At 38.8% G+C, this 13812-nt stretch overlaps 1 protein-coding gene across 1 annotated transcript in view; it reads left to right on the forward strand.

Annotated features, from left to right (window-relative positions):
- loxhd1b (lipoxygenase homology PLAT domains 1b) overlaps nt 1-13812 on the forward strand; it is a 27838-nt gene continuing 14026 nt past the window's right edge. Inside the window, exons 1-21 of the mRNA XM_044197848.1 lie at nt 1-728; nt 1547-1661; nt 1868-1879; nt 2185-2265; nt 2484-2668; nt 2930-3028; nt 3185-3333; nt 4581-4704; nt 5408-5517; nt 7057-7197; nt 7281-7416; nt 8002-8162; nt 8259-8345; nt 8773-8908; nt 8991-9145; nt 9709-9869; nt 9982-10058; nt 10155-10351; nt 10898-11090; nt 11625-11785; nt 11899-12220. Of these exons, the coding sequence (XP_044053783.1) occupies nt 443-728; nt 1547-1661; nt 1868-1879; nt 2185-2265; nt 2484-2668; nt 2930-3028; nt 3185-3333; nt 4581-4704; nt 5408-5517; nt 7057-7197; nt 7281-7416; nt 8002-8162; nt 8259-8345; nt 8773-8908; nt 8991-9145; nt 9709-9869; nt 9982-10058; nt 10155-10351; nt 10898-11090; nt 11625-11785; nt 11899-12220 (3088 nt within the window). The 5' untranslated portion in view covers nt 1-442. The remainder of the gene's footprint in view (nt 729-1546; nt 1662-1867; nt 1880-2184; nt 2266-2483; nt 2669-2929; nt 3029-3184; nt 3334-4580; nt 4705-5407; nt 5518-7056; nt 7198-7280; nt 7417-8001; nt 8163-8258; nt 8346-8772; nt 8909-8990; nt 9146-9708; nt 9870-9981; nt 10059-10154; nt 10352-10897; nt 11091-11624; nt 11786-11898; nt 12221-13812) is intronic.

The raw sequence follows: 13812 nt of genomic DNA on the forward strand, positions 1-13812 counted from the left end.
TACAGTTACATGGTAGTAAATAAATTAAAGATGCCCACAAAAAGAAAAAAACAAGACAGAGTGCAGCGGAGGAAACCAAAGATGTAGGTGACGAGGACTCAGAGGATCAGGAACCAAATCCCCAGAAGAACAGCAAGCAGGTGAGGGAGTCAGAGGATGCTGGAAGATTGAAGAAGAAGAAGTTTAAAGACAGCGATGAAGAAGGATATAATTCTGATACGTCAGGGCCTGATGTGAGGAGCACCAAGAAAAAAGGGAGTGATAAAGAAAAGGTCAAGAAGAAGAAGAAAGCCAAAGAGGAGAGCGGGGATGAGTTGAGCAATGACTCACAGAATACTGATAATGAGGCCAACAACAATGACTCCAACAATACAAGGAGAAGAGAAGAACTGTGATTGAGACTGCTAACAAGGGATCGAAGAAGCCCTTGGTCAAAAACAAGATGGGGTCAAAGGATAAAAAATCCAAAGATGAAGACAAAAAATCCAAGAAGGATTCGGAGAAAGAGGAAGAACAGGCAGCTGGGGATGAAGAGGAAGGGAAAAAGAAAAAGAAAGAAAAGAAGAAGAAGAAAGGTTCGGTGAAGGGAGATAGTGATGAAGACACCAAGAAGACAAAAGGCAAGAAGAAGAAGGTTGAAAATTACGTTGAAATCTATGAGAATGAGCTTCGCAACTACGAGCCAGAAAAAGTGGAGAACTACGAGGATGAGTATCACAAAAAGAAAGGTAATTGCACATGTTTCATCTCAACCTCTCAAATGTACAAAAGACATGCTGTAAAAGTGACAGAATTAAACTACTCTTTATAGAGAGAGCATGTTGTTATGCCAAATAATTTGATGTAAGTTCTGTTTGAGGAAAGACATCTGACACCCAGGTGAATCTTTGATTGCAATTACGGGATCCTGGGTGGCTCCAGCATGCTTTGGTTTGATGTTCATGGTAACATTACACTGAGTGAAGTAGTATCGCCAGTATGTTATCTTCAACCTACAGCTATATGACACCTGTCACTCACTAATGTTTACACAGGGCGGTTTCACATCTAATAAGAACTTCGCAGTCCTCTTAAAGTTCCTTTTTGGCTCTCGCTGTTAAATGTAAAAATCCCAATGTAAAGCCATACTGAATATGTTTCTGATCTTCTCACACACACATCACAAAGCAATTAAAACTAAACCTATTGTACTAATATTTTAATGTAATTACACTAGAAGCATAGATATTTTCTCCTTGATTTCTGCAAAATTACCTTTAGAATTTGTTAAGTCTTTTGAGTATTTATTATGAGTTAGTTTAATTTATTTTACTAGGCCTTTTCACATTAACTATCCATTAATAACCTGCACAAAACACTTAACACAATAAATTCCTTTACAACCCATGATACTCGCTTTTACTTTTTATTAATCTTATAACTACATATAATGGCTGTATATCACCCTATATGTTTACTACCATCCTGCCCCCACGCCCCTTGTAACACACTTCCTCCTTTCTAAAACACATTTCCATTTGTGTTATTATGTCATTAAACCCTCCAGTGTATGAGGTGGTGACCATCACTGGTGATGAGAGAGGAGCAGGCACTGACGCCAACGTGTTTGTCACTCTATTCGGAGACTATGGCATCACTCCCAAAGTCCACCTGGCTAGCAAGTAAGTCCTCCATTCGAATTTAGATGTAAGGTCATCTGTACTTGTTTGGATGAAGGTAAAAGAATTTTGTCAAACAAAGAACAGATTTAATCACACTCCTCTAGCCAGAGGCCTCAGTTATAACCTTAGCCAGTTGGACCCCATATTTGATTGAGTTGATTCTTGTGCTTGAACTAAAACTTTGTGTTTTTTCACCACTTTAACAGCACAGAAAAGAGGTATTTATTTCTTAATGAAGTGTTGTCAGTGGTGGTTGTGACAACGGGCTGTGTGCTGTGATTTTGGTGTTAAATTTGCAGTGTGCATGACATGATTTTCTGCATGATTTTGTCAAACGTTTGGAAGGCCTTTATGTTTCATTATGCACTGGGTGAATGTGGAATGGTTTGTTATTTCTCCTAGATTTACTTAATACTCTACTGTTTGATTGCTTTGCAATTATTTTGTGGTAAAGAGTTTGATAGTTGAAAAGGTGATGAAATTCAGGGGGGCTCTCAAATTTTTTACCATTTTGTGATTTCAGGAGTCGCACAGCATTCGAAAGGGCCAAAACTGATGTGTTCAGAATTAGAACTCACAATGTTGGACCTTTAAAAAAGATAAGGTATGTTACACCCAAGAAAATGTCATCCCTGATCCAGACTGTGTTTCTTTTGTTTACATTGGTGAGTATTTTTCAGTATAGCACAGATCAGGTATGAACAGCTTGGCCAAACACTGTTGACCTTGGATCAGATTTAGGGAGATTTGTTTCCTCCCCTGAATTCGTTTGCAAGAAGAATGAGACTCATTTATCTAGATGTTATTCGTCTGTTGCTTCAGGATTGAGCATGACAACACCGGCCTGAACCCCAGCTGGTTCCTGGACAGAGTGGTGGTGACGGATGTGATCAGGCCTCACCTGAGGTTCTACTTTGCTTGTAATAACTGGCTCAGTAAGGTGGAGGGAGACGGCCTCTATATCAGAGACCTGCTGGGTAGCATGGATCCCATGGACATGCCCAAATGTATGTATACACACATATGAGCCTATAAGTATATGTATAACGCTTTATAATCAGAGTATCGTGTAACAAATGCCTTATTTTTTAGAAAATTAGTATTTGTAGCATCCCCATTTCCTCCACTGATTAAGTGAATCAGACCAAACAGGGCCAATAAATATTGATTCACACAGTGGTTGCTTGTGGTTGACATACTATTTTTAAGTTTTCGCATACAATTTGTTTTTAAAGTGCTCTTTAAAACTTTTGGTTTTAATTTTCCAGATAATAAGTATATAGTGAGTGTTTTCACTGCGGATATTAAAGGCAGTGGGACAGATGCAGATGTCTTCATCAATATCTTTGGGGAATTTGGAGACACAGGTAAATTACAGCACAACAGGTAACACGTTTTTCTCTCCCATTTGCTCACATAATGAACTTTCTACCAAAGTAACTTTTAATGGAGTCAATTCTTTTCCACTTGGGTTTAAATCAGAATTCATCTGATACAATTTACAAATTGTCTTGTTATTTAAGGTGAAAGGCGACTTGACAATGACAAAAATAACTTTGAAAAGGCCACCGAGGATAAGTTCACCATTGAGGCACCAAACTTGGGCAAAGTGAGAAAGATAACCATTGGCCATAATAACAAAGGCTCTTCAGCAGGATGGTTTGTGGACAAGGTAAGAAACAGACAGACAGATGTTGTGTACAAGAGTGTGTTTCTTTAGGAAGCTAGAAATTTAAGAAATGTATTTGAAATACATGACATTAATGCTCAAAATTAAAAAATAACGTGTTACTTTCTTTGTTACATCCTGTGTAACTTAAGGGCTTCACAGTACCTTATCTTGAAACAAAACTCTGTCTTAGAATCTTACTGTATCTCATTCATACTCAGTTCGGCCTCTGCAGAGGTACTTAAGACATGTGATCCTCTTATTTCCTCTCAGTCTTTTCATCTGAGACTGTCCCTGCTCCTCTAACATGTACAGCGTGCGCAGCTGAGAGATGAGTTCATTTAAAACAGACGCACACATGCACAAGCTCACGCAGTCACACACACACGTCGTCATTCTACCCTCTGTGTAAAGAGAAACCATGCCCCATTAAGGGACTGCCTTACAGCAAACAGACAGATGAGTCAGTAGATTTGTTGGTGACTGCAGCACAGACTGACACCAAAGATCAGCAGTGACAACAATAATGAATCATATCCTATTTGCATTTCACATGTGGTCTGATCTGCTGTTGAAGTTCACATTGATAATGATTATACTGAGATTGCTGCTACGTAAAACTTGTTTAAGCTTCTATACTATATATATATATATATATATATATATATATATCACCTTTATTCTGGGGGAGTTTTACTGAGAGCAATGCTCTCTTTTTCAGGAACGCCCTGAACACATTCACAGTTACACATTCACACCTGGAAGCTGTCCAGTACAACCCTGTTGTATGTTAGTAAATTATTTAAATGTAGATAAACATGCAAGCATGCTTTATCCTTCAAATATATATACATATTGTCATTATATTATTTTCTTCCAGCTTTAAACCGTAATTTAAACAGATTGATGAACTATAATTTCAACAAAGGCAGCCTGTTGTGTCTTCTTTCTCTTTATCCTTCTATAGTAATTTTCTCTGTAAGATGGAAAATCATACTGGGTCAATAATGTGACCTATATTTAGTACTAGAGTGTAAAAGTTAAAGCGTAATGAAAAGGTAATGAAAGAGACCATTAATCTAATTTTTGTGCCCAATAGCTAAAATAACTATTCTGATCTTTGCAATCATCAATGTGATCAATCATACTGACTGCCTCTGTAACTTCATCTCAAAGAACATTGTGTTGCTTTACCGTAACTTTTCATAATAACAGATCTCCATCACATCATATTTTTCCTTTACATACAGGTGATTGTGGATGATATGGGAAACAAAATAGTGTATGAATTTCCAATCAATCGTTGGTTTGCCATAGATGAGGATGATGGGAAGATCCAGAGAGACATTTTGGTGGGGGGGAGCCAGCCCACAGGTGAGGATGACATTTGTGTATGAGCCTGGAAAAACTGCCTTGCATACACTTGTTCGTTTAATTGTCATGTTAGTGAATGCAATCAGAATTAATTTATTGGCCAAGTATGTGTACACATACAAGAGATGTGACTGAGAGAATCATTTTCAGGAAGATAGATAGAAATAGACATACAGCTAAAAACAAGGACAACAAAGCTGAACAAAGTTAAGTAAACAAACATTTAACTATATGTATAGACAAGCAGGTGGAAAAAAGGATAAATATATATAAATCTATGTAAAAAACAAAAACAAATGAACAACAACATACAATGTCTATATCACAAAACATGGCATGGATGACAATTAACTTAATACTGCTGTTTTGCTGTTTCCCCCGAAATTTTTTATTCTATCATTTTGGATTAATTGCCTGGTCTGAAAAATATTGCATAAAAGGATTGTAAAACAATAAACACCTATTGTCAAGAGATCATTTGCTGTTTTATACCTTCTTATTCAGTCCACAAAGAACAATATGTTTTCTGTCCAGCATGCCATAGGCCTGCTGTGTGATCATTAGTTCTTGGGTCAGACTATCAATGTTTAGATCTGGTTGATCTGGTTCCTGCTCACCTCCTTATTGGGAGTGGAGGTGCCGTGAACCATAGTGACCCGCTGGCAGAGCCTCTGATAGCCTGACATGTAACTGAACCCACCAGGTATTGTGTACAACGTCCAGATTGTGACAGGAAACATCCGAGGTGCTGGAACCAACTCCAAAATCCACATTGTGATGCACGGCTCGAAAGGCATGAAGAACAGTGGCAAGGTAATGAGAAGATACCGTATACAAGAAACCGAGTAGACAACTTGTATTTAATTTAAAAAAAAACAATGTCTACAGCAGCCATAGTTGGTTGTTTTCATTTGTATGAAACAGAATAGATAAAGACTTTGAAAAAGTGAAATGTTTGTTCTTTGGTGCCATTTTTGGAGCTGAATGGTCATCACTTTGTTTTTTTTTAGCACTGCACTACTCAAATGTAATTTATCTAGCAAACAGTGTGGGCTGTTGGGGTTTGTCAAGCCGGGGAACCAGGAAAGCAGGAGAAGGACCCAAATGCAGACGCACAGGCAGAGCTGGTGCAGTTCAAATCCTTTAATAACACAAAATAAAAATGCAAAAGGCTTACAGGTTGGTTAGGCAGGCACAGGTCAAAACCAGAAAAGCAGTCAGTGGAAAACAAACAAATCCAAAGGGGACAGGTAAGTAATCCATAATAACAGGCAAGGTCCAAGAAAACAAAGTAAAGTCACTGGGAATAAACAGGAACAATGTCTGGGACACTTGACATGCAAACAAAGATGAACTGACAAAGAAACAAGGAAAGCACACTGACTATATACACTCAGGTGAGGGGAGATAACAAGACACAGGTGAAACTAATCAGGGTGAGGTAGATAATCAAAACTGGAGAGAAAACTACACAAAGACAGGAAGTAAAACTACAAGGCACATGAGGAGAAGAGTGTATATCAAAATAAAACAGGAAATGCCTAAACCAAAACCTCAAACCATGACAGTGGGCAGTTTAGGTGCATCTTTTTATGCCTCCGCGCTGGCGATCTCTTCCATTCTGCCTTTCACGTCCTGCCTCATTCTGAATTTCGAGCGTCATTGGAATCACGTGACTGAAAATTTTATTATTGTATATTGATGATATAGCTAATCATGATCTTGTAAGTGAGTGAATGAGTTTCACCTACAGCTCATGGAGAGGCTTCACATCTAAAAATGCCAGGAGAAAACAAAAGCACCACATTTTGTGTAGCTATACTCTAAAAGAATCCATCTTTACATAGTAATCAAGTACACGTGTACCTGTTTAGCCAATACATCTAAGATAATCTTTCATTAATCAATTCAACAATGTATATTCATTGGACTCATGCATATGTATCATCAATGTAGTAATAACTTCCATTTAGCCAAAAAATACATGATACCTTTTTTATTCAATTCCTTCTAAGTATTCACTACATATATTATACGACTCTGGACAGACATGGATGTAAACTGCAACTTGATTGGTTGGCGGAGGCATACAACTACAGGCGGTGATTCTAGTTCTGTTGATGAGTCTCTGTATGTGCTGCTCTGTTGTTTGTCCAACTATAGTGGAAATTGATGCACAATTTATTACCTAGAGGACTCACTCGAACTACAGGCAATTAGTTTTCATGTAACACAACGTTCAGAATTTGTGAACAAAGACCCATACATGCTGCAAATGAAAACATTCCTTTCAAACTAAAATCTGCCTCACAGTGGATGAACCACCATTTATCTTGGATGTATTTGTTCCAGGTGTTTTTGGAAGGAGGAAAGTTTGAGCGGGGCCTGACAGACATCTTTAATGTTGAGATTGCTGCGCTCCTCAGTCCCCTCAGCAGAGTCACCATTGGACACGACAATGGAGGAGTCAGTCCTGGGTGGTACTGCGAGAAGGTACATTGAACATGCACACACATGCACACATACATTCATACTTTTACTGTGAATTAAACCAGCTGAATCAATGTTTTCCGCAGGTGGTGGTGTACTGTCCGTTCACAGGGATAGAGCAGACCTTCCCATGTAGTAAATGGCTGGATGAGAAGGAGGGAGATGGGCTGATAGAGAGAGAGCTCTATGAGATGGTCTCACTCAGGCAAAAGAGACAAAAGAGTAAGTTTAATAATCAATAAGTATGGCTAGTCAGCAGCAGCAGTAAATGCTGTCCAATATCTCTTTTAAAGAAAAGTAAATGGTGAGTACAGTTGTTATGTACTATATTTGTTTTCTACTGGTCCACAAACTTTTACAGAAATATGGCCGCACAAATATGGAAAGTCAGTATTCCTTTACTGCCTTACGTCATATCCATTCACAATCACACAAATTCACAGTTGGGAGCTGCCCACTGCAATCACTGTCTTCAGCATGATAGTTTCTGCCCTGAGAAGATTTTTTAACAAGTAAAAATGCCATTTCAGGAGCTCCACTGAAATGTTGAGGAAGTAGAACTAGTCACACTGGCAACCCTCTCGTCACAAACTACTGTTAAACTCAAGGCTACTGCTGGCCCCAAATGTGTGTTAAAAAATGCACTTATGAAAGTCTCTCTGGGCAGTACAAGGGAAGGAAGGAGCTACATTTACCTCTTAGTCAAAGTAACAAATAAATGATGATGATAATGGTATACCAGTAATCTGATCTAAGCTATAACAAACCATGACAATGCTCCTGATGATTTGATTCGGTTCTCCTCAGAGCACCCGTGGTCCTTGTGGATCTGGACGTCAGACCTGCCCAGTGCAGGAACCGATGCGGCTATCTCCTTCCAGGTGTACGGAGAGAAGGGCAAGAGTGATGAGATCAGACTGGACAACAAAACAGACAATTTTGAACAGGGACATGTGGACCGGTTTATGGTAAGTATCTTATATTGTAATACCACACACATTAATATCAGATAATGAGGCTTCATAGGAAACTCTGTCTGTTTTTATCTTGTTGTGATCTTACAGGTTGAGCTGCCTGATTTGGGAAAATTGACCAAAGTCCGTATCTGGCATGAGAAGAGAAATCCGTTTGCAGGATGGCATCTCAGTAAGGTGAGGAAATCTAATATCTAATAATTGTGCAGTCTTATACAGTATCTATCATATCAGTTAAACTAGCTCACTTTGCAATTTACTCACGTGCATTCTGCGTCTTTGACTGACAACTAATATTTTTGTGATTCTATATTAATTATATAATTCCTAAATATGCACAGTTGTAGGCTGCTAGTTAACATGAAAACGAGAGAGAGTTTGGTATCCTCAGTTCAGAGTATCTCAAATTTAAATATTTCATTCAACCAAAAGGCAGATATAGAATATGTGCATTCTTTATGTACCTTAGAAATGAAGAAAGAAGAAGGTTCAGAGGATTGTTCAGCTTTTGTGTGTTTAAACACTTGAATGAAATGATAATCCAGACATCCCCTCACATCAAATTAATCAACCTTTCCAGCATTGTGTTTTTTTTTCCAATTAGGCAACTCTGATGAAGACATTAACGAAGGAGAAGTATACATTTCCTTGTGAGCGCTGGCTGGACACAAATGAAGATGATAACGAGGTTGTGAGGGAGCTACCTGCCAACGGAGAACTAATCGCTGAGCCGCTGCCCTGTATGTATATGCACCTGTATTCAAAATCTGCTTTGACAAATATAGAAAAGAATGTAAAACTTGATCTTATTCTGTTCTGCAGTGATCAAATACAGAGTGACGGTTTGCACGGGGACTGTCAGCGGCAGCGGCACAGATGCATCAGTTTTTCTTAATCTGATTGGAGACCAAGGGGACACCGGAGATCGGCAGCTGGTCAACTGCAAAAACAACGTCAACAAGTTTGAGAAAGGAAATGTGGGTACATCATACAGTGCATCAATTAGACATAGACCTTAGTGAAATTTCAGGAGGGAAACTTCATTCTTTGTCTGCTCCTTCTTCATATGCTTCTTGGTTTTTGCTTCTTTCTGTTTAAAAATCAAATGACAAATCTCTATTCAATCAAGACACAATAAACTTCTGTTCTTTTCTCTTTCACACACTGGAGCTTTTAATGCATGCTACGTACTGTTTCAGGTGTTAATTTCAATTATGACAAATTTGGGGGTTATGTTTCTGACTGATTATGGATTTCTTCACCCCAATAATCAGGCAATGACAGATGATGGAGTCTGCCCAATCTCTAATCTAGCCCCATTTTAATCAAAAATGTTTTGTATGCATAAACTAGACTCTCCTGATGGGAATACTGTAATGTATTTGTCATACCGTATCTGTACCACATATACAGAAAACATACATTGAATAATCACAAAAGGTTGTATTTGATTCACCACATATTCCTCTTTTTGACACATAAGAAGGCATCAAAATGTGATGTTACAAACTGTTTTTTGGGGGGGTGTTTGTCTTTCCAGTTGGATGAGTTTATAGTCGAGGCAGTAGCCATAGGGCAGGTCCGCAGGGTGAGGATTGGACATGATGGCAAAGGTGGAGGCTGCGGCTGGTTCCTCGATAAAGTGGTTGTAAGAGAGGAGGGACAGGCTGAGACCAATGCTGTAGAGTTCCCCTGCAACAGGTGCATTAGTCTCAGTGTGAATACAGAAACAAATATTGCGCTGAACTTGTTACAATCACAGTTGTGTGTGTGTGTCATAGATGACAGTTTGATCATTGAATGTGCTGTGCAGGTGGCTGGACCGCAACGAGGATGATGGACAGATCGTTAGAGAGTTGGTGCCATTCTCAGATGGACAGCGTCTTTACAGTAAGTTGGAGGAATCAGTCATTTTATTCTAACATTTAAATTTAAACTCACCCTGATGCTGACACTTTTCTGGTTTTCTGTCTCTGTGTGTGTCAGATATTGACTATCACATCGAGGTGAAGACAGGTAACATCCCTGGGGGCAGTTCAGACTCCAACGTGTTTGTCAAGCTCTACGGAGAGAAAGGTGACACTGGTAAGATGATGCTGGTGGTCTCTGCCAACAACCTGGGGAACTACTTTGAGACGGGTCGCGTTGACATCTTCAAGGTGGAAACCTTTGATATCGGACAGGTGACGGTGGAGGCAAAAACACGTGTTGATTTCTCCCATTTGATGTTGACAGTACTATGAGAAGCTTTAGAAATAATTAATCAAAGGCACACAGTCAAAGATTTCCCCCATGCTAACAATAAATGCTGTCAAGGTGATTTGGATGAACACATGATAAATATCATTTATTACATTCAAGCAGTTATATGACAGAAGATTACTATCATTAATGGTTAATGGTCTAGATAAGATCTTAACTTTGTATTCTGCATGTCTAAATTTGTAGCCTTCTTCCTTAGATATGATTCCCAGCATGTAAAGAGTGATCAATCTATTTGTAGACAGTGATTAAACAATAGCAGTCATTAGTAGTAGACAGATTTTTCATCACACTGGGTCCAAGCATGAGACTGCACTTGTTAAAGTAAGAGATTAAAAAAAATGCTTTGTTCTGTTTTTTTAGTCTTTTACAAGCATCTCTTTGTCTGATTCCTCAGTAAATGTGTGTAGAATATCTTTTATTTATCAAATAAATAGAAGAGTGTTGTCCATTTAATCTTATTCCAGATCAATCGTCTAATGATTGGCCATACCAACGAAGGCATGCAGGCCGGCTGGTTCTTGGACAGCGTTCAGATAATGGCTCCAGTCCATGGAAAGCGTTACATGTTCCCCAGTCACCGCTGGCTGGATGAGGATAAGGCTGACGGCAAAAAAGAGGTGGAGATTTACCCAAGCGAGATCCTGGACATGGAACAACGTAGGCAACGTTCTCACATCATTAGAAGAAACTACACACACACACACACACACACACACACACACACAGCAGATTCATGCTGACATTCTTTGTAATTAGTCCTGTATCTCAAGATTAATCCTGTAGTTTCCTGGTCCTTTAGCAAATAACATCAAGACTGCATTTTAAAATCTAGGTGTCATTTTAATCAAAATATAAAACGTGAGCATTATTTCCAAAACTTCTCTACTTCAGTCATATTTTCCCAAGGAATATTGCCAAGATCTGTGCTGTTATTCTTATATGGGTTTACAAATTTTCTCTCACTATTACTTCCTTTCATAGATTGTTGAGCAGAAAGTCTTGTAAATTCTTCATCCTTATGTATGTGCATGTCATTTTTGCATGCACATAAGAATGGATGCCCTTACGAACACTGGTAGTAAGTCTGTACTCGCACACATGCACACATGTATGTAGTGTATGTGATTCACAATACCACTGATCAAAAATTATTTGTGTGCCCATTGACCTCTGTCAATCTGTATTTTCCAGTGATTAACTATGAGATAACAGTAGTGACGGGAGATGTGACATTTGCTGGCACCAACGCCAGAGTGTTCATCCAGATCTATGGGGACAAGAGGAAGACAGAGGTTATCAAGCTCGAAAGCAGATCCAACAACTTTGAGCGGAACACCACAGAAATATTCAAGGTATCAAAGCTTGGATTTCATGCTTTCAGTGGCTCCAAAATGCATCTCATTCAAACTGAATGTCTAGATCTAGATGTTACATTTTGAGTTGAAACATTGCAACTGTTCCCCAGATAGAGGCCAAAGATGTGGGGAAGGTCTTCAAGATCCGCATCGGTCATGATGGCTCAGGGATCGGATCTGGCTGGTTCCTGGAGACAGTGGATGTCAAACATCTAATCATGGCCTTGGTGCCCAAGGAGAAGAAAAAGGAGGACAAGAAAAAGAAGAAGAAAAAGAAGAAAGAAGAGGAAGATGAGGACGAGGAGGGCGGAGAGGAGATGCAGGAAGTGGTGCTGACTTACCATTTCCCCTGCTCGCGTTGGCTGGCCAGCGGAGAGGAGGACAGCGAGCTGGTGGTGGAGCTGCTGCCTGAGGATGCCGGGGAGCTGGAAGGTGTGAAGGAGTGTTAAACGTCAAGCGCCAAGCAGAGGGCTTCAAACATTTGCATTCATGTTGTAACTTCCCTGGCAGTTGAGCAGCCAGAGAACTGGAAAAGTAACACAAAACAAAAATAGTCTAATCCTGTCTGTCCCTGTATATTGCATAATGGAAAATGTACCACACCACTTAGGTTTTTTCTAACATTTGAAACATACAGTAATAACAAGCTAATTGCTAACCCCAAAATAGATTAAATACCACCCACAGCTCAGTGGAGTTGCTATTTATGCATGGATGAATTCAGAAAGGATGAATAACTCATGTATAACTTAATTCACTGTTGCATAAACACTCTCCTTAAATTATACCATGAAGCACAACATCAGGTGAAAACAGATGGATACCTCCTTTAAACAGGAACAAAAATAAAAATTAACATTTAAGTTATAACCCTTAAGATTTTCATCATATCAATCCACAGTTTTGATACTGTTGGCAATAATTCTACCATTATTATTAAATGTACCTCTCTGTCAGAGGCGGACTCCGCCATTCCTTTTCTGAATTTAAATGGCATCCACATGCATAAGGTATTCACATGAAAAGACGCATGCTGGTACTGGATGAAATTCGGAAGAGAAGAGCTGGCTCATGCGCACATTGCACGTAATTTGTGTGGATGAACATAATATTCTCTCGTCTTGATGACTGTCTTCTTAGGTCTTATCTTATCATAACAATATAATGCAATGAGTCCTCTCATCCCGCTGTTTGTTTCAGACAGAGTAGCTGCTCAAAGCACGTTTCTTGCTACCAGTGATAGATAAGCGTGTAATTTCAAATTAAACTCTTGGACTAGTACTTTTAAAACATTCTCAGTGTTACTATGATTGACCACAGGTGTCACCAAATCAACCAGAATTCAAATCTTAAGGATTATAACTTAAAAACAAGATAAAAAAAAACATAAGCAGCCTCCTTGTTTGGTTGCCTTGGTCAGCATCAATACCATTAATACTGTACATACAGTACAGTCAGTTAATTTAAGTTTTTGACTATGTAAACCAGGTATCCAACTGTGTTTTTTATCTTGTTTTCCAGTGAGCACCCCACTCTGTTCATTAATCTTTAAAAATGTTCTTTTTGCCACAAGACTTTCCACCTCTGCCTTTTATCAGTCAGAAAACTTAAATTAACTATCTGTATCCTCTGTGATTAAGGCACAGTGAAAGAAGATGAAAGAAGAACATAAACAAAAAAGATTAAAAGCCTGTTTTGTTGGAGTGGATTTAAGTTGATTTAAGTCGAGTTTGTTTTGAGTCTATACCATTAATACTGTACATACATACAGCAAATTAGCTTTTAACAACGCAGAGCAGGTATCCAACTGTGTTCTACAGGTTTTCCTGTTTTTCAGTGAGCAGAGCATTTTCTTCAGTATTCCTAAATAATACACCTTTTGCCTAGAAGAGCTCCTAGTGCCACCCCTACCTTTTATCAAGTCTTGTGTGTTGTTAATGACCACAGGTGTATGTATAAGTACAGTATTTACACAGACATATACACAGTAGATAGAATTGGTTACTTTCTCCATTTATATTATT

This window comes from Siniperca chuatsi, linkage group LG5 (genome assembly GCF_020085105.1).
Source record: "Siniperca chuatsi isolate FFG_IHB_CAS linkage group LG5, ASM2008510v1, whole genome shotgun sequence".
NCBI classification, from domain to species: domain Eukaryota; kingdom Metazoa; phylum Chordata; class Actinopteri; order Centrarchiformes; family Sinipercidae; genus Siniperca; species Siniperca chuatsi.